Source organism: Engystomops pustulosus, chromosome 6 (assembly GCF_040894005.1).
Source record: "Engystomops pustulosus chromosome 6, aEngPut4.maternal, whole genome shotgun sequence".
NCBI classification, from domain to species: Eukaryota; Metazoa; Chordata; class Amphibia; order Anura; family Leptodactylidae; genus Engystomops; species Engystomops pustulosus.
Genome location: NC_092416.1, coordinates 16207619 through 16227675, shown reverse-complemented (window position 1 = coordinate 16227675; position 20057 = coordinate 16207619). Strand labels below are relative to the sequence as shown.

The 20057-nt window shown below is 43.9% G+C and overlaps 1 protein-coding gene across 1 annotated transcript; it reads right to left on the bottom strand.

Moving 5' to 3' along the window:
- Positions 1-2515: 2515 nt before the first annotated feature.
- On the bottom strand, positions 2516-12877 carry LOC140134597 (phospholipase A2 inhibitor gamma subunit B-like). The gene is made up of 5 exons (XM_072155032.1): positions 12720-12877; positions 7346-7462; positions 6914-7051; positions 3864-4004; positions 2516-3032 (listed from the first exon to the last, which is right to left on the bottom strand). The coding sequence occupies exons 1-5, from the start codon at positions 12775-12777 to the stop codon at positions 2833-2835; spliced, it is 654 nt and encodes a 217-aa protein (XP_072011133.1). The 5' UTR covers positions 12778-12877; the 3' UTR covers positions 2516-2832.
- Positions 12878-20057: the final 7180 nt, after the last annotated feature.

Genomic DNA, 20057 nt, shown 5'->3' with positions numbered 1-20057 from the left:
TCAGGAAGCGATTGATGCCCATATAAGATGAGAGCCCATTCATCTCCTTGGGATGTCCTACACAATAGGGCAGATTTACTTACCCGGCCCATTCGCGATCCAGCGACGCGCTCTCTGCACAGGATTCGAGTCCGGACGGGATTTATGAAGGTAGTTCCTCCGCCGTCCACCAGGTGGCGCTGCTGCACTGAAAATCATCTGAACGCCCCGGAATACACCGAGCTGGATCAGGTGAAGGTAAGCGCTTCCCAAGCAACACATTTTCGGTTTTTAAATGCAGCGTTTTTTCCGAATCCGTCAGGTTTTCGTTCGGCCACGCCCCCCGATTTCCGTTGCGCGCATGCCGGCGCCGATGTGCCACAATCCAATCGCGTGCGCCAAAATCCCAGGGCAATTCAGGTACAATCTGCACAAATATTCAGGTAACACGTTGGGAAAACGTGAATCGGGCCCTTAATAAATGACGCCCAATGGGGTCTTCTCATAACATGTATTGCATCTATCTTACTGCCATAATTTTATCATCAATATAAATCTCGATCCAACAAAATGAACCATAAAGTACCATACGGCTGACTCATAATACACTGGTGTCTGTGATCCTGGATCTGACAGTGTTAAATATTTCTGCAATATAATTACCGATAAACCTTATAAGATTTAGGAATCTAAATCCAAGCCCTCAAGGTCTATAACATGCTGCCTGCAGATAGGACATTATGTACAATGTGTTCATCTTCTCCTGCTCTATACCATGCTGCCTGCAGATAGGACACTATGTTCAATCTGCTCAGCTCCTCCTGCTCTATAACATGCTGCCTGCATATAGGACACTGTGTACAATCTGCTCAGCTCCTCCTGCTCTATAACATGCTGCCTGCAGATGGGACACCATGTACAATCTGCTCAGCTCCAACTGCTCTATAACATGCTGCCTGCAGATAGGACAATATGTACAATCTGCTCCGCTCCTCCATTTCTATTACATACTGCCTGCAGATAGGACACTATGTACAATCGGCTCAGCTCCCCATGCTCTACAACATGCTGCCTGCAGATAGGGCACTGAGTACAATCTGCTCCGCTCCTCCTGCTCTATAACATGCTGCCTGCAGACAGGACACTATGTACAATCTGTTCAGCTCCCCATGCTCTATAACATGCTGCCTGCAGATAGGGCACTATGTACAATCTGCTCAGCTCCTCCTGCTCTATAACATGCTGCCTGCAGATAGGGCACTATGTACAATCTGCTCTGCTCCTCCTGCTCTATAACATGCTGCCTGCAGACAGGACACTATGTACAATCGGCTCAGCTCCTCCTGCTCTATAACATGCTGCCTGCAGACAGGACACTATGTACAATCGGCTCAGCTCCTCCTGCTCTATAACATGCTGCCTGCAGACAGGACACTATGTACAATCGGCTCAGCTCCTCCTGCTCTATAACCTGCACCAATTTTTTTTTTGCCAAACGCAAGTAAAAAACAATATTATGAGCCAAACCAAAAAAAAAAAAAAAATACAACAACATGCATGGGGGCACTTGATGAATTCAGTTAAAACAAAAATGGAATTGAACACATAAGATCAAGTCAAAGACAAATAGCAATGATGAATCCCCCCACCCAAGAGTAATGCACAGTAATTCCAGGGCTTATGTAGAGCAGATGTAGCTGACAGCTTGTACTTGTTGTGAACAATTGCAATTTCTATCCAGTGATGCGGGGGCAGCGCTCGGGCCTCATCATCCACTGTGTGAGGGGAAACAACTGAGGAACATCAATGTCTGGATGCAAACTCCTAAAACAGTGAGGGTGCATTCATGCGTGGCACTAACCCATGTGTTAACACATGTGTTTTTGTAAACGCAATGTTAACAGCGATGAAATCAGGCAAATCTCATCTTCTCAGCTGTTCTGATGCGCTACTATCACGTGTGAACTAGTGATGGGTCGTTTGCAAACGAGCCGGCAAAAAAAGCCGGCTCATTCGTGTGAACGATGTGAGCCGGCTCACTAAACCCCGCCCCCAAGCGTCTCACCATGCCCCCTTTAACCCGATAAAATCAGGATAAAAGTGTTGTGGTATGGGGTGACTGACTGGCCTGGGGCTCCCTATTATATATTTAATAGAGAGCCGTTCAGGAGCCAGGAGAGCCGGAATTCCCATCACTAGTGTGAATGCACCCTGAGTCGCTGATAACGGTCTCCTTGGTTTATCAGGATGGATTATGATGGTAGATTTCCTATAAAAATCTATAGTATTAAACTAATCCAAGTGCTTCCATTCTTAATCTCCTTCTCTACTTCCATCAAACTTTGTCCAGCACCTAGTATTTATAAAACAACCAAGACAAGAAATCAGCCAAGAGCCTCCACCCCCTCACTTCCCTACATGTGGATGTAAGACAACTGGCTGTAGCAGGAGCCTCCCCCATCTGCTCTGCCTCCACCCCCCTCACTCCCCTACATGTGGCTGTAAGACAACTGTCTGTAGCAGGAGCCTCCCCCTTCTGCTCTGCCTCCACCCCCTCACTCCCCTACATGTGGCTGTAAGACAACTGGCTGTAGCAGGACCCCCACCCTTCTGCTCTCTCCATAATTGTTCAATTAAAAAATGAATAAAAAAAATTGTATTATGCAAATTTTCAGGTTAGGCAAAAAAAACGGCTCCATCTGCTAGTTATAATAAGTGACATTTATAGTAGAATTATCTGTAACGGAGAGTGAACTTCTATAACAATAATATAATATACTGTATAACAAGAATATATTATAATATTTAATAAACTCTATATAATCTCAGGCCAATTAACACTTTTTGTGAGGTTTATGTAAATGTGTGAGACAAGACGCACAACCATGTGACTACAGCGAGTGACACAGTAACGGGGGAGGCAGGAGCTGCACTGAGGAGACACGAATACTTGAACCTCATTTTCAGGTCGCCGAATTGTATCCACTGGGTGCCGAGGGAGCAAATACTTTTAGTGGCGCATCCACGAACCGCAACAGATCTTCTTACAGGGGCTGCACCAAAAATAATAAGAATGATAGTTTTGTAAAAATAATATACAAAATACAAAAATGAAATATAAAAACCAAAAAGCATCAAATACATAATAATCTATAGCAGTTGTCTGGATGAGAAAATAAGTTAATTACTCCATTACCCCTTAGGGGGCAGCGTTTGAATAACAATAGACATTGGGGCAGATTTACTTACCCGGTCCAGTCGCGGCGCGGCGCGTTCTCCGACGCTGATTCGGGTTCTGTCGTGCTGTCGACCAGGTGTCGCTGCTGAGGTACGCCGGAGTTCACCTGCTTCTTCCTGGTGTATGTGAGTGCTATTCTTGCGACACAAATTCTTTTTTAAATTCCGCGTTTTTTCCAAATCCGTTGGGTTTTCCAACGGCCATGCCCCTGATTTCTGTCGCGTGAAAGCCGGCGCCGATGAGCCACAATCCGATCGTATGCGTCAATTCATTGCAAAATGCGAAAAATTCGAGAAACCCATCGTAAAAACGCGATTCAGACTCATAGTAAATGTGCCCCAATGGATGAAGACAGTGATTCTGGTCAGGTCACATTGGAGATGATGATGGGGGACATGACATATAGTGATAAAGGGTCCACTATCTATTATAGAATCTTACCAACCACAGTATATAGGACAGTGGTGGCGAACCTATGGCACGGGTGCCAGCGGTGGCACTCAGAATACTCAATGGACACTCAACCATCCCAGCGCAGAGTTTACCAGATGGGACTCAAAGAATCTAACTGCAGTCCCATGCAAGTCAAGATTTACTAATCTCAGTGCTATTAGTGATGTGAAGATGCCCCATATACCCCACCTACCATAATAGTCGCTGGTCTGGAGGAGGCAGGCGTCTTCCTCTCCAGTGCAGTCTATGGTGAGCTTAGAGGAGCACCACCGGGAGTACAGGGATAGGCAGGTCTGGCAGCTCAAGCCATTGGGCTGGAAATCGGCATCGGGTACTAAATAAATGTACAAAAACAAAGTAAAGGGATAAAAAATATCCAATACAGAAATGTGATATTTTATTACATATTTATTACAGTTGTATTGGAAAAAACTCTAGAAAATCACATTGTATGATTTCTAAATAACAAATAAGCATTTTATGTAATACGTATTTGATCCAATAGAAAAACAAAACATTAACAAGGTGAGTATAACATGTGTCACCCTACAAGGGACTTGTACTTACCTGTTAAACTCTTTGATATTTGGTCTTTCAATTCCAGAGGTCGGACGGTTCTTGTAGCATGGACGCCGCCATCTTGGTGACGATCTTCGCTCCCCGTGACGTCATCAGGGAGCGGTGATCGGTCACCATGACAGCCTTGGGTATACCGAAGTCCCGAGGCTGTCTCGTTTTAACCCATTAATTACAATGTGCGATAAGCACATTGTAATGAATGAGGAGGAAAATCCCTGTAGTATGGCAGTATATGGTAGGGTCAATCAGACAACCTAGGGTTAAAGTAACCTAGGGGGTCTGAAAAAGAATGAAAATAAAAAAAGTTAGAATAAAAATTCTAATCACCCACCTTTCCCTAGAAGTCATATAAATAAAGAGTAAAAATCATAAACACATAAACACATTGGGGCACATTTACTTACCCGGTCCTGTCGCGATCCCGTGGTGCGTTGTCGGACGAGGATTCGGGTCTGCCGCAATTCACTAAGATCGTGCACCCGAGTTCCTGCATCCGTCGCTTTCCCGCTGAGGTCCTGCTGGAGTTCACCTTCTTCCCGGTGCTTGTAAGTGAGTGTCTTGCGACACAATTCCAAATGTTAAATTCCACGGTTTGTCCGAATCCGTCGGGTTGTCCGCCCGATTTGTGTCGCGTGCAAGCCGGTGCCGATGCACCAAAATCCGATCATGTGTGCCAAAATCCTGTGGCAATTCAGTGCAAAACAGAAATTGTCGGGAAACCCAACGAAAATGCGTCCGACAGACCCTTAATAAATGAGCCCCATAAGGTATTGCCACGTCCAAAAATGCCCTATCTATCAAAGTATAATAAAGTTTTTTTCCCTGCAATTAACTGTGTACTGGAAAGTAGCGCCCGAAGTTGAAAATCAAAAGCCGTACAGTCTTAAAGATGGCAGCATTGAAAATGTCATCAAAAGTCACACCCACAGCTCCGTACACTGAAGTATGAAAAAGTTATTAGTGCAAGAAGACGGCAAAATCCAAAAAGAATTTTTGTACAGGAGGTTTTAATTTTTATGAATGTATGAAAACATTATAAAACCTGTACAAATTTGGTATCACCGTGATCGCTATGACCCTAAGAATAAAGTAGACATGTCATTTGGGGGATGCACAGGGGAAGCCGTAAAACCCAAGCCCAAAAGAAAACGTTGCAAATGCGTTTTTCACCATTTTCACTGCATTTGGATTTTTTTCCTCTTCCCAATATATGGCACGGAATTTTAACCCCTTTGCGCCGCAGCCCTTTTTCGTTTTTGCGTTTTCATTTTTCACTCCCCACATTCAAAAATCTGTAACTTTTTAATTTTTCCATGTACAGAGCTGTGTGATGACTTGTTTTCTGCGTAACAAATTACACTTCAAAATGGTGGTATTTAATATTCCATGCAATGTACTGGGGAGCAGGAAAAAAATTCCAAATGCAGTGAAATTGGTAAAATAACGCATTTGTGCCATATTCTTGAGGGCTTGGATTTTACGGATTTCACTGTGCGCCCCAAATGACATGTCTACTTTATTCTTTGGGTCGGTACGATTACCGGGATAACACATTTGTACAGGTTTTATAATGTTTTCATAGATTTAAAATAATTAAAACCTCCTGTACAAAAGTTTTTGCGTGGATTTTGCCATCTTCTGGCGCTAATAACTTTTTTATAATTTGGTGTATGGAGCTGTGGGTGGTGTAAATTTTTGCGGATTTTGATGACGTTTACAATTTTATCATATTTAGGACAGTACGACCTTTTGATTACTTTTTATAGAATTTTTAATTTTTTTTTAAATGGCAAAAAAGTGCCATTTTCGACTTTGGCCGCGATTCTCCGTTATGGGGTTAAAAACAGTGAAAAAACGTTATCATATTTTGATAGATTGGGCATTTTCGGACGCGGCGATACCTGATGTGTTTATGATTTTTACTGTTTATTTATATTTATATCAGTTCTAGTGAAAGGGGGTGATTAGAATTTTTAGGGTTTTTTATTATAATTTTTTTTTAAACTTTTTTTTCTATTTTTATTTTTACTATTTTTCAGACTCCCTAGGATACTTTAACCCTAGGGTGTCTGTACGATCCTATCATATACTGCCATACTACAGTATGTGGATTTTACTCCTCATACGTTACAATGTGCTGATAGCACATTGTAATGAATGGGTTAACCCGAAGTAGCTTCGGGTCTTCGTGAGACCCGAGGTTACCATGGCGATGGATCGCCGCTCCCCGATGACGTAACGGGGAGTGACGATCCTCGGAAAGATGGCGGTGCCCGTCATCGGGGAGCAGCGATAAGCAGGAAAACACCTGCGTTCGGTGCCGGCAATATGCAGCAAAGACTTAGCGGCTATGGAGAGGGCTCGGCGCGCGAGACCGGGACCCGGCATGTGATGTGCTATTACGTCACATGTCGGTAAGGGGTTAAATACCGTCACTATGAAGTGCAATATATTATGCAAAAAACAAGCCCTCACACAGCTCTGTGCATGGAAAAGTTATACATTTTTGAGGGTGGGGAGTGAAAAATGGAAATGCAAAAACAAAAAAGGGCCCCGGCGTTAAGGGGTTAAAGATAAATCAGTAGTGAAAAGAATCCTAAAAGTAGCAGAGGGCACTGGAGGGGCACAGCGAGGCAGCCTAGAGGTGCAGTACATTATACTCACACGTAGGGGGCGGTGGAGTACAGTGATCAGTATAACAGCAGGTTGTGCTTCTCCGGAGTCTTCCATTGGATGCACTGATACTGCCGGGGGTGTCACAGTGATGTCGGGGGGCACAGGACCTGGAGAATATCCCCCCATCTGAGAATGTGGAGAGAATCAGGTTCAATACTAAATAATATCACATATTAATTATCCATCTATTGTTCTACATTCATACTTTTACATATTTCTTCTATCTATCTTCTATAGAACTACCTACCTATGTATCTATAGAAAAGGAAATGACCCTCACATGCAAATGAAGAATTACGGAAAATGAATAGAAATCTAGAACCGCGGTGAAGACTGACACAGACAGAGAATGTTTAGTATCTGATCCTGATAATATCGCAGTGTTATGTGACTCTGATCATACATGAGGATGCGTCGTACGTGTATTAGTCAGGGTGTAGGATGAGGCGCAGGCATAGTCCTCGGGACAGACCACGCTGGAGGCGTTGCAGGAATTCGTATTGGCGCTTGTACACACTTTGCAGGACAGAGCGTCACCTGCGGAGGCAGAGAACAAGTCAGTGGATTGTTACATAATACAAACACATCACCGGGACATATTATTGTGTAATTTACCCCCCCAAATACCTAAACCCAAGCTCATGACTAGTGGGGGCTTCAGTGGTCACACCCCACCAGTCAGCAGGGTCATCCCAGTGACCTGGACAACCATTGGCCAAGCATTTCATGATGCATCATAATGGTGACTCAAGGCTGTTACATTCTCAGGGTGTTGAATGGGTCCGTCCTTCTCCACGGAGCGGGGATTGGGATAGGCGGATCTTACAGGAAGAGGCGGGATGGAAATTCCGCCTAAAAACGGGGAAAACGGATGGGATGAAGGACTTTGTACTATTCACTCCCTTCATTGGGTGATGATGCTAACGGTTACTTTGAGTCCAAGATGTGGTTTTGTGTAGATAAAGATTATCCGTATCGGATCAGCTCCGGGGCGTCATCACTATCTGGCGGCATCTTGTTATACAAGAGACATCTCCCTGACCACTGCATCTCCTCATGTAGGACTTTCCATGTTTGTCACCAGATATGACTGGATCCATAATACAGTATCCAATGATCCCTTTAAAGGGAACCAACCACCACGTTTCTACCTATAAAGGTAGAACGGGTGGTAGGTGGATGGATGGGACGTGAGGAGAGCCCTTATTAGAGCTAATCCTCACGTCCCCGCTATCTTTATAAAATCTTTATTGCCCTAATATGTAAATTTTCTAAAGAGGCTACTGGGGCGTGGAGTAGGCGGAGCTGAGGCTACACGTCCCGGCTACTCCACGCCTCAGTATTCTCTTTGCTCCTCCTACCCTGAGATCTTCAGCTCGCAGCTCCTTGTAGCTGTGCACCCTAGTCCCAGAAGCCGGCGTTCTGCGCATGTGCAGAACTCCAGCTTCTCGGCCGAAGATCTCAGGGTAGAAGGATCAAAGAGAATACTGAGGGGGGGGGAGTGGCCGCTTTTCCACATTTGCATATAAGGGCAATAAAGATTTTAAAAAGTTAGCGGGGATGTGAGGATTAGCTCTAAAAAGGGCTCTCCTCACGTCCCATTCATCCACCTACCACTCGTTCTATCTTTATAGGTAGAATCGTGGTGGTAGGTTCCCTTTAAACCTGCTGTCAGAGAGTCCGTGTTATCTCATCCTCAAGTACTATATAGCGTCTCCTGATGCCTCACCTGGAATACACGGGGTGTAGAAACGCATCCGAGTCACGACAGAGACGTAGAACCAGATTTATTACATAATAAGTATCATCCCTGTCCTACTGCTCCTGGCAGGAGTGTACGAGTGACCTATCCTCTGCATATATCCTGATACTAGTACAGGGGAGGATGAGCCACTAACAGGTATCACTGTTTTTGCCAAAACTACTCTTGATTTTTATAACGTTATTTGTTCCCATTTTAGAAGTATTTTATTAAAAAAGTTATATTTTAATTTTAAATCAAGAAGTCCCGGCACTCGCAAATGCTGATGATTAAATTTTAATGTGCATCACTGCAATAACATCAATGGGAACGCGTTTTCGGCTCTGCACACGAGCCTTTGTCAACCAAGGTGGTTGACAAAGGCTCGTGTGCAGAGCCGAAAACGCGTTCCCATTGATGTTATTGCAGTGATGCACATTAAAATTTAATCATCAGCATTTGCGAGTGCCGGGACTTCTTGATTTATACTTACTGGCTTGGACCGTACCCGGAGCACCGCACATTCCCGGCAGTGCCGTCCACCTACTGATTTTGATATTTTAATTTTAGTCTTGTGAAACTTTTCGAAAGGACAATATCTGTTGAAGTCTGTGATCTTTCCACAGTGATCTTGGGTTCTTCTTTACCTCTCACCAATGATCAATAATGAAGCAAGACTTCAAGAAAGCAAGAAAAGGTGACATAAGGTTCAGGGCTTCATCTCTGCACATAAAGGGGCAAATTTACTTACCCGGTCCATTCACGTTCCAGCGGCGGCTTCTCTGAAGAGCGTTCGGGTCTTCCGGCGATTCATCAAGGTCCTGCGCCCGATGTCCACCAGGTGGCGCTGCTGCGCCGATGTCCGCCGAGATGCCCGGGAGTTCATCCTCTTCATCGTGGTGCATGTGAGTATGGCCCGTGCGACCATTTTTTTTTTTAAATGCGGCGGTTTTTCCGAATCCGTCGGGTTACTGTTCGGCCACGCCCCCCGATTTCCGTCGCGTGCATGCCAGCGCCGATGCGCCACAATCCGATTGCGTGCGCCAAAATCCCGGGGCAATTCACGTACAATCGGTGCAAATCGGAATTATTCGGGTAACACGTCAGGAAAACGCGAATTGGGCCCTCAGCTTGTGCAATGTCTGAACCACATTGGGGCAGATTTACTTACAAGGTCCATTCGCGATCCAGCGGCGCGTTCTCTGCGGTGGATTCGGGTCCGGCCGGGATTTATGATGGTAGTTCCTCCGCCGTCTGCTGCACTGAAAAGCATCTGAACGCACTTCAATACACCGAGCCGGACCAAGTGAAGGTAAGTGCGTCCCAAGCGACACTTTTTTTGTTTTAAATGCAGCGGTTTTTCCGAATCCGTCGCGTGCATGCTGGCGCCGATGCGCCACAATCCGATCGCGTGCGCCAAAATCCCGGGGCAATTAAGGGAAAAACGGCGCAAATCGGAAATATTCGGGTAACACTTCGGGAAAACGCGAATCGGGGCACTTAGTAAATGACCCCCATTGTGTGTAACTGCAGGGACTAAAAGTTACAGAGATGGAAAAAAAATGGAGCCTGATAGCATTTTCAGATCTGCACATTAAGATTGACAATAATCCCACTCAACAAAATGAAATCCTGTAGAAAATGTTGAAGTTGTTACTGGAGAAATTTTCCATCTTAAAACTGCGCTGAAGGATTTTTTATGTTGCATAAAGATAATTTTTCATTTCGGAAGCGATGACCTTTGTTTTCAGTAATGAAAAGTGAAGTTTTTTGAAGTGCAGCTGCTCAGAGTAGGTGCATTTTCGCAACTTTTTTGCGACTTTTTAGGCACAAATTAGTGTTGGATGCCAAACAAACATCTGTCTAACAGCCACTCACTGGGGCTCATATACTAAGGGCTTTGCAGCCGCTCTTTCGATGGGTTTCCCAACTTTTTCCGTTTTGGGACGCTTCCACACAACAGAAATCCGGGGGCGTGGCTGTTGGAAAACCCGACGGATTCGGAAAACCAGCGGAATTTTAAAAAACGAAGTGTGTCACAAAATCAAGCACTTACATGCACTGGGGAGAAGATGGTGAACTCCGGCGGACCTCGCCGCAGCAGCAACACGTGCTGGAAGTTGGACGCGCGAGCTTGCTGAATCGCTGGAAGACCCGAAACCTCGTCTGAGAACGCGCCGCTGGATCGCGTCAGGACCGGGTAAATAAATGAGCCCCAATGTGTCAGGGACTCAAAACCACTAAGTGCAGGACTTTTGGTTGCAACCAAAAAAGTCACAAATTAGAGACAAATTTAATAACTGTGCCAAAGAATTGATAAAAAAAACCCAGCAAAAACAGTCTAAAAAACTATGATCAATGTCCCCCATTTGTCTGTATTTTATCAATCTATCCCATATGTATCTTTTTATCTATCTCCTATCAATCTTCTGTCTATCTCATACTTATCTATCTATCTTCTGTCTATCTCATACTTATCTATCAATCTTCTGTCTATCTCATACTTATCTATCAATCTTCCATTTATTTATTATAATCTCTTTCATACTAGAAAGAGAAAGCGGCTTCTACAATCCCTATCATTATTATATAAAATGATAGATAACCCTCAGCATAATCTGCATGTGGTATGAGGCTTCTCCTCTGCTCTCTGGTGTCAGGCTGCTGTACACTGATTCTACCAGCAGGTGGCACCCAGCAACACCACAACCTGGGAAATCCCTGCGCTGTTACACTGCTCCAAACCCCAGGCTCTGCTGAAGCCTCCTCCCTGTGTAGCCTCTGTCCCTCATGTAATGTCCATGTATTCACCATCATACGTAGATATATATAGATATGACAGGGGTGTATATACTCTGTATACTGGGTCGGGGGCGCTGCCTCCCCCCTCCTCCTTCTGTCATGGGATAGAAACATCTGCTCTAATCGTCATTCGTCATTGGATTTGTTTTGGATTCCAGGACATTAGGGCGAGGGATGGAGGGAGGGTCCTCCGCAGGACGAGGTCATAGGACGGCTCTGTCCCAGGAGGACAATCACTCCCAACATTGTTCTCCTTAGAAGAGCAAATTCTGCAAGTATTTCCTAACACTTGTGAGATACCATCACAGCGGAGCGTTCAGTACTACAACACCCATCAGTTAGAGAGTCTGGGAGTGTGTCCGTGTAGCAGTGCCGGGTTTGTTATGTGTGACTGGAGGTCGCATATTTACTGGTCAGGTGATAAGTGTCAGATGATTGGGGTCCTATTCCTGAGACCCTGGTGGACTGAAAGTTTCTAATCGCTGGGAGACGTCAGGACATACATTTCCTCCTCGATAGGTGAATATTTAAGCTTGAATTTCCCCTTTAACCAGGTATCATTGCGATTTACACACTCGGCTCTGCTACATCTCAGTAACTATATATAACTATATAAGAGACAGTTGTGTCCTTCATCACCACCGACAATCGATAACTATATAAGAGATAGTTGTGTCCTTTGTCATCACCGATAATCGAATACTATTCATTTTGGAGATGTAGCAGAGCAGAGTTTGTCATCCGGCACAGCTGAGAGCAGATCGCAGGATCTTAGGTACAAATTTGTGTAGGAAATCTACAGAACATGGCACTTGCTCCGGAGTAGTACTGCTACACCTGCTCTGTAATGTCCACCCAGCTACACCGCTGCTGACCTCACCCTATGTCCCTATGACAACTATTCCTGTGTTCCCAAACCTTCAAAGGATCTTAAGAATCCACATCAATGTCCACATACAGTCAGTGTATCCGTAATAAGAGGGGATAATCCCATTGTAACGCCTGCTTAAAGGGTCACCATGAACTATTTGTAGCAGTTCTCCTTTAAGAATCGGCATACCTAGTGCAGTCTGATAGTGAACACCCCTTAATAGAGACAGTTTCCCCTTTTGCAGGGTGCAAACTTGAGCCTTGGGACATTAGGACTCTATAACCCACAAGCCAAGACCCTACACATTGTTCTCCAAGAGCAGAATGTTAGTAGAATGTACAGTGTAACAGATCCTCAGCAGTGAACAGTAGAAAACTTACCTGAAGTCACAAGAGCAGAAAGAATCCAAAACATTCCAGGGAGAGGTCCTGTCCCCATCCCAAGGATCCACAAAGCAAACTGGACAGCGAGTCCTCAGCTGTAGCCTGGGAATGTTAATACGGCGGGGCCAGGGTGGGGTGACAGGACGGGAATGTCATATTTGGCAACTTAACAATAAACAGTAAAGTCAGAGCTAAGGAAACTGGAAGAGAAGAATATTCTCTAGTCATGTTCTTAGCGAAACACATGATATTATTATGTAATGATGGGTCAGTGTTATCTATATAGAGGTCATTGTACAGGGGGGAGGAGGAGATAAGCTGTGACATCATCTATTGTCAGTAGTGATGTAATAATGGGTCAGTGTTATCTATATAGAGGTCATTGTACAGGGAGGGGAGGAGATAAGCTGTGACATCATCTATTGTCAGTAGTGATGTAATGATGGGTCAGTGTTATCTATATAGAGGTCATTGTACAGGGAGGGGGAGGAGATAAGCTGTGACATCATCTATTGTCAGTAGTGATGTAATGATGGGTCAGTGTTATCTGTATAGAGGTCATTGTACAGGGAGGAGGAGGAGATAAGCTGTGACATCATCTATTGTCAGTAGTGATGTAATGATGGGTCAGTGTTATCTATATAGAGGTCATTGTACAGGGAGGGGGAGGAGATAAGCTGTGACATCATCTATTGTCAGTAGTGATGTAATGATGGGTCAGTGTTATCTATATAGAGGTCATTGTACAGGGAGAGGGAGGAGATAAGCTGTGACATCATCTATTGTCAGTAGTGATGTAATGATGGGTCAGTGTTATCTGTATAGAGGTCATTGTACAGGGAGGAGGAGGAGATAAGCTGTGACATCATCTATTGTCAGTAGTGATGTAATGATGGGTCAGTGTTATCTATATAGAGGTCATTGTACAGGGAGGGGGAGGAGATAAGCTGTGACATCATCTATTGTCAGTAGTGATGTAATGATGGGTCAGTGTTATCTATATAGAGGTCATTGTACAGGGAGAGGGAGGAGATAAGCTGTGACATCATCTATTGTCAGTAATGATGTAATGATGGGTCAGTGTTATCTATATAGAGGTCATTGTACAGGAAGGGGAGTAGATAAGCTGTGACATCATCTATTGTCAGTAGTGATGTAATGATGGGTCAGTGTTATCTATATAGAGGTCATTGTACAGGGAGGGGGAGGAGATAAGCTGTGACATCATCTATTGTCAGTAGTGATGTAATGATGGGTCAGTGTTATCTATATAGAGGTCATTGTACAGGGAGGGGGAGGAGATAAGCTGTGACATCATCTATTGTCAGTAGTGATGTAATGATGGGTCAGTGTTATCTTTAAAGAGGTCATTGTACAGGGAGGAGGAGGAGATAAGCTGTGACATCATCTATTGTCAGTAGTGATGTAATGATGGGTCAGTGTTATCTATATAGAGGTCATTGTACAGGGAGAGGGAGGAGATAAGCTGTGACATCATCTATTGTCAGTAATGATGTAATGATGGGTCAGTGTTATCTATATAGAGGACATTGTACAGGGAGGGGGAGGAGATAAGCTGTGACATCATCTATTGTCAGTAGTGATGTAATGATGGGTCAGTGTAATCTATATAGAGGACATTGTACAGGGAGGGGGAGGAGATAAGCTGTGACATCATCTATTGTCAGTAGTGATGTAATGATGGGTCAGTGTTATCTATATAGAGGTCATTGTACGGGGAGGGGGAGGAGATAAGCTGTGACATCATCTATTGTCAGTAGTGATGTAATGATGGGTCAGTGTTATCTATATATAGGTCATTGTACAGGGAGGTGGAGGAGATAAGCTGTGACATCATCTATTATCAGTAATGATGTAATGATGGGTCAGTGTTATCTATATAGAGGTCATTGTATGGGGAGGGGGAGGAGATAAGCTGTGACATCATCTATTGTCAGTAGTGATGTAATGATGGGTCAGTGTTATCTATATAGAGGTCATTGTACAGGGAGGAGGAGGAGATAAGCTGTGACATCATCTATTGTCAGTAGTGATGTAATGATGGGTCAGTGTAATCTATATAGAGGACATTGTACAGGGAGGGGAGGAGATAAGCTGTGACATCATCTATTGTCAGTAGTGATGTAATGATGGGTCAGTGTTATCTATATAGAGGTCATTGTACAGGAGGGGGAGGAGATAAGCTGTGACATCATTTATTGTCAGTAGTGATGTAATGATGGGTCAGTGTTATCTATATAGAGGTCATTGTACAGGGAGGAGGAGGAGATAAGCTGTGACATCATCTATTGTCAGTAGTGATGTAATGATGGGTCAGTGTTATCTATATGGAGGTCATTGTACAGGGAGGGAGAGGAGATAAGCTGTGACATCATCTATTGTCAGTAGTGATGTAATGATGGGTCAGTGTTATCTATATAGAGGTCATTCTACAGGGAGGGGGAGGAGATAAGCTGTGACATCATCTATTGTCAGTAGTGATGTAATGATGGGTCAGTGTTATCTATATAGAGGTCATTGTACAGGGAGGGGGAGGAGATAAGCTGTGACATCATCTATTGTCAGTAGTGATGTAATGATGGGTCAGTGTTATCTATATGGAGGTCATTGTACAGGGAGGGGGAGGAGATAAGCTGTGACATCATCTATTGTCAGTAGTGATGTAATGATGGGTCAGTGTTATCTATATAGAGGTCATTGTACAGGGAGGAGGAGGAGATAAGCTGTGACATCATCTATGGTCAGTAGTGATGTAATGATGGGTCAGGGTTATCTATATAGAGGTCAATGTAGAGGGAGGGGGAGGAGATAAGCTGTGACATCATCTATTGTCAGTAGTGATGAAATGATGGGTCAGTGTTATCTATATAGAGGTCATTGTACAGGAGGGGGAGGAGATAAGCTGTGACATCATCTATTGTCAGTAGTGATGTAATGATGGGTCAGTGTTATCTATATAGAGGTCATTGTACAGGGAGGGGGAGGAGATAAGCTGTGACATCATCTATTGTCAGTAGTAATGTAATGATGGGTCAGTGTTATCTATATAGAGGTCATTGTACAGGGAGGGGGAGGAGATAAGCTGTGACATCATCTATTGTCTGTAGTGATGTAATGATGGGTCAGTGTTATCTATATTGGTCATTGTACAGGGAGGAGGAGGAGATAAGCTGTGACATCATCTATTGTCAGTAGTGATGTAATGATGGGTCAGTGATATCTAAATAGAGGTCATTGTACAGGGAGGGGGAGGAGATAAGCTGTGACATCATCTATTGTCAGTAGTGATGTAATGATGTGTCAGTGTTATCTATAAAGAGGTCATTGTACAGGGAGGGGGAGGAGATGAGCTGTGACATCATCTATTGTCATTAGTGATGTAATGATGGGTCAGTGTTATCTATATAGAGGTCATTGTACAGGGAGGGGGTGGAGATAAGCTGTGACATCATCTATTGTCAGTAGTGATGTAATGATGGGTCAGTGTTATCTATATAGAGGTCATTGTACAGGGGGGAGGAGGAGATAAGCTGTGACATCATCTATTGTCAGTAGTGATGTAATAATGGGTCAGTGTTATCTATATAGAGGTCATTGTACAGGGAGGGGAGGAGATAAGCTGTGACATCATCTATTGTCAGTAGTGATGTAATGATGGGTCAGTGTTATCTATATAGAGGTCATTGTACAGGGAGGGGGAGGAGATAAGCTGTGACATCATCTATTGTCAGTAGTGATGTAATGATGGGTCAGTGTTATCTGTATAGAGGTCATTGTACAGGGAGGAGGAGGAGATAAGCTGTGACATCATCTATTGTCAGTAGTGATGTAATGATGGGTCAGTGTTATCTATATAGAGGTCATTGTACAGGGAGGGGGAGGAGATAAGCTGTGACATCATCTATTGTCAGTAGTGATGTAATGATGGGTCAGTGTTATCTATATAGAGGTCATTGTACAGGGAGAGGGAGGAGATAAGCTGTGACATCATCTATTGTCAGTAATGATGTAATGATGGGTCAGTGTTATCTATATAGAGGTCATTGTACAGGAAGGGGAGTAGATAAGCTGTGACATCATCTATTGTCAGTAGTGATGTAATGATGGGTCAGTGTTATCTATATAGAGGTCATTGTACAGGGAGGGGGAGGAGATAAGCTGTGACATCATCTATTGTCAGTAGTGATGTAATGATGGGTCAGTGTTATCTATATAGAGGTCATTGTACAGGGAGGGGGAGGAGATAAGCTGTGACATCATCTATTGTCAGTAGTGATGTAATGATGGGTCAGTGTTATCTTTAAAGAGGTCATTGTACAGGGAGGAGGAGGAGATAAGCTGTGACATCATCTATTGTCAGTAGTGATGTAATGATGGGTCAGTGTTATCTATATAGAGGTCATTGTACAGGGAGAGGGAGGAGATAAGCTGTGACATCATCTATTGTCAGTAATGATGTAATGATGGGTCAGTGTTATCTATATAGAGGACATTGTACAGGGAGGGGGAGGAGATAAGCTGTGACATCATCTATTGTCAGTAGTGATGTAATGATGGGTCAGTGTAATCTATATAGAGGACATTGTACAGGGAGGGGGAGGAGATAAGCTGTGACATCATCTATTGTCAGTAGTGATGTAATGATGGGTCAGTGTTATCTATATAGAGGTCATTGTACGGGGAGGGGGAGGAGATAAGCTGTGACATCATCTATTGTCAGTAGTGATGTAATGATGGGTCAGTGTTATCTATATATAGGTCATTGTACAGGGAGGTGGAGGAGATAAGCTGTGACATCATCTATTATCAGTAATGATGTAATGATGGGTCAGTGTTATCTATATAGAGGTCATTGTATGGGGAGGGGGAGGAGATAAGCTGTGACATCATCTATTGTCAGTAGTGATGTAATGATGGGTCAGTGTTATCTATATAGAGGTCATTGTACAGGGAGGAGGAGGAGATAAGCTGTGACATCATCTATTGTCAGTAGTGATGTAATGATGGGTCAGTGTAATCTATATAGAGGACATTGTACAGGGAGGGGAGGAGATAAGCTGTGACATCATCTATTGTCAGTAGTGATGTAATGATGGGTCAGTGTTATCTATATAGAGGTCATTGTACAGGAGGGGGAGGAGATAAGCTGTGACATCATTTATTGTCAGTAGTGATGTAATGATGGGTCAGTGTTATCTATATAGAGGTCATTGTACAGGGAGGAGGAGGAGATAAGCTGTGACATCATCTATTGTCAGTAGTGATGTAATGATGGGTCAGTGTTATCTATATGGAGGTCATTGTACAGGGAGGGAGAGGAGATAAGCTGTGACATCATCTATTGTCAGTAGTGATGTAATGATGGGTCAGTGTTATCTATATAGAGGTCATTCTACAGGGAGGGGGAGGAGATAAGCTGTGACATCATCTATTGTCAGTAGTGATGTAATGATGGGTCAGTGTTATCTATATAGAGGTCATTGTACAGGGAGGGGGAGGAGATAAGCTGTGACATCATCTATTGTCAGTAGTGATGTAATGATGGGTCAGTGTTATCTATATGGAGGTCATTGTACAGGGAGGGGGAGGAGATAAGCTGTGACATCATCTATTGTCAGTAGTGATGTAATGATGGGTCAGTGTTATCTATATAGAGGTCATTGTACAGGGAGGAGGAGGAGATAAGCTGTGACATCATCTATGGTCAGTAGTGATGTAATGATGGGTCAGGGTTATCTATATAGAGGTCATTGTAGAGGGAGGGGGAGGAGATAAGCTGTGACATCATCTATTGTCAGTAGTGATGAAATGATGGGTCAGTGTTATCTATATAGAGGTCATTGTACAGGAGGGGGAGGAGATAAGCTGTGACATCATCTATTGTCAGTAGTGATGTAATGATGGGTCAGTGTTATCTATATAGAGGTCATTGTACAGGGAGGGGGAGGAGATAAGCTGTGACATCATCTATTGTCAGTAGTAATGTAATGATGGGTCAGTGTTATCTATATAGAGGTCATTGTACAGGGAGGGGGAGGAGATAAGCTGTGACATCATCTATTGTCTGTAGTGATGTAATGATGGGTCAGTGTTATCTATATTGGTCATTGTACAGGGAGGGGGAGGAGATAAGCTGTGACATCATCTATTGTCAGTAGTGATGTAATGATGTGTCAGTGTTATCTATATAGAGGTCATTGTACAGGGAGGGGGAGGAGATGAGCTGTGACATCATCTATTGTCATTAGTGATGTAATGATGGGTCAGTGTTATCTATATAGAGGTCATTGTACAGGGAGGGGGTGGAGATAAGCTGTGACATCATCTATTGTCAGTAGTGATGTAATGATGGGTCAGTGTTATCTATATAGAGGTCATTGTACAGGGAGGGGGAGGAGATAAGCTGTGACATCATCTATTGTCAGTAGTGATGTAATGATGGGTCAGTGTTATCTATATAGAGGTCATTGTACAGGGAGGGGGAGGAGATGAGCTGTGACATCATCTATTGTCATTAGTGATGTAATGATGGGTCAGTGTTATCTATATAGAGGTCATTGTACAGGGAGGGGGTGGAGATAAGCTGTGACATCATCTATTGTCAGTAGTGATGTAATGATGGGTCAGTGTTATCTATATAGAGGTCATTGTACAGGGAGGGGGAGGAGATAAGCTGTGACATCATCTATTGTCAGTAGTGATGTAATGATGGGTCAGTGTTATCTATATAGAGGTCATTGTACAGGGAGGAGGAGGAGATAAACTGTGACATCATCTATTGTCAGTAGTGATGTAATGATGGGTCAGTGTTATCTATATAGAGGTCATTGTACAGGGAGGAGGAGGAGATAAACTGTGACATCATCTATTGTCAGTAGTGATGTAATGATGGGTCAGTGTTATCTATATAGAGGTCATTGTACAGGGAGCGGGAGGAGATAAGCTGTGGCATCATCTATTGTCAGTAGTGATGAAATGATGTGTCACCTGCGACCTGTGTCCTGTTGTGAAACTGGATCTGTTCCTGACCTTGCTCCTTTGCTGCCCGCCTTGACCTCCTGCTCCTTACCTGACCTTGAACCATTGCCACCTGCCTTGACCTCCCGTCTGTCCCAATGCACGAGATTCCCTGCTGATTCTGTATCTCAACCTTGGCTGCCACTGCGGACTTGTCGCGCCTGTGGAACGACCTGGTGGCACCACGCCACAGCAAGACCATCCTGGTGAAAACCGAGTGCCACTAAGACTCCGGTCCCAGATGTCGGCGTGTGTCATTGTCCGCGGTGGTCCAGTGGTTCCACTACCCCAAGAGCC

Coding starts and splice junctions, on each gene's coding strand:
- LOC140134597 (XM_072155032.1), bottom strand. CDS start 12,777: ATGGGGACAGGACCTCTCCCTGGAATGTTTTGGATTCTTTCTGCTCTT. Junction 7,052..7,345: donor CTACACCCTGACTAATACAC/GTACGACGCATC, acceptor CCACATTCTCAG/ATGGGGGGATATTCTCCAGG. Junction 4,005..6,913: donor TACTCCACCGCCCCCTACGT/GTGAGTATAATG, acceptor ACATTTATTTAG/TACCCGATGCCGATTTCCAG.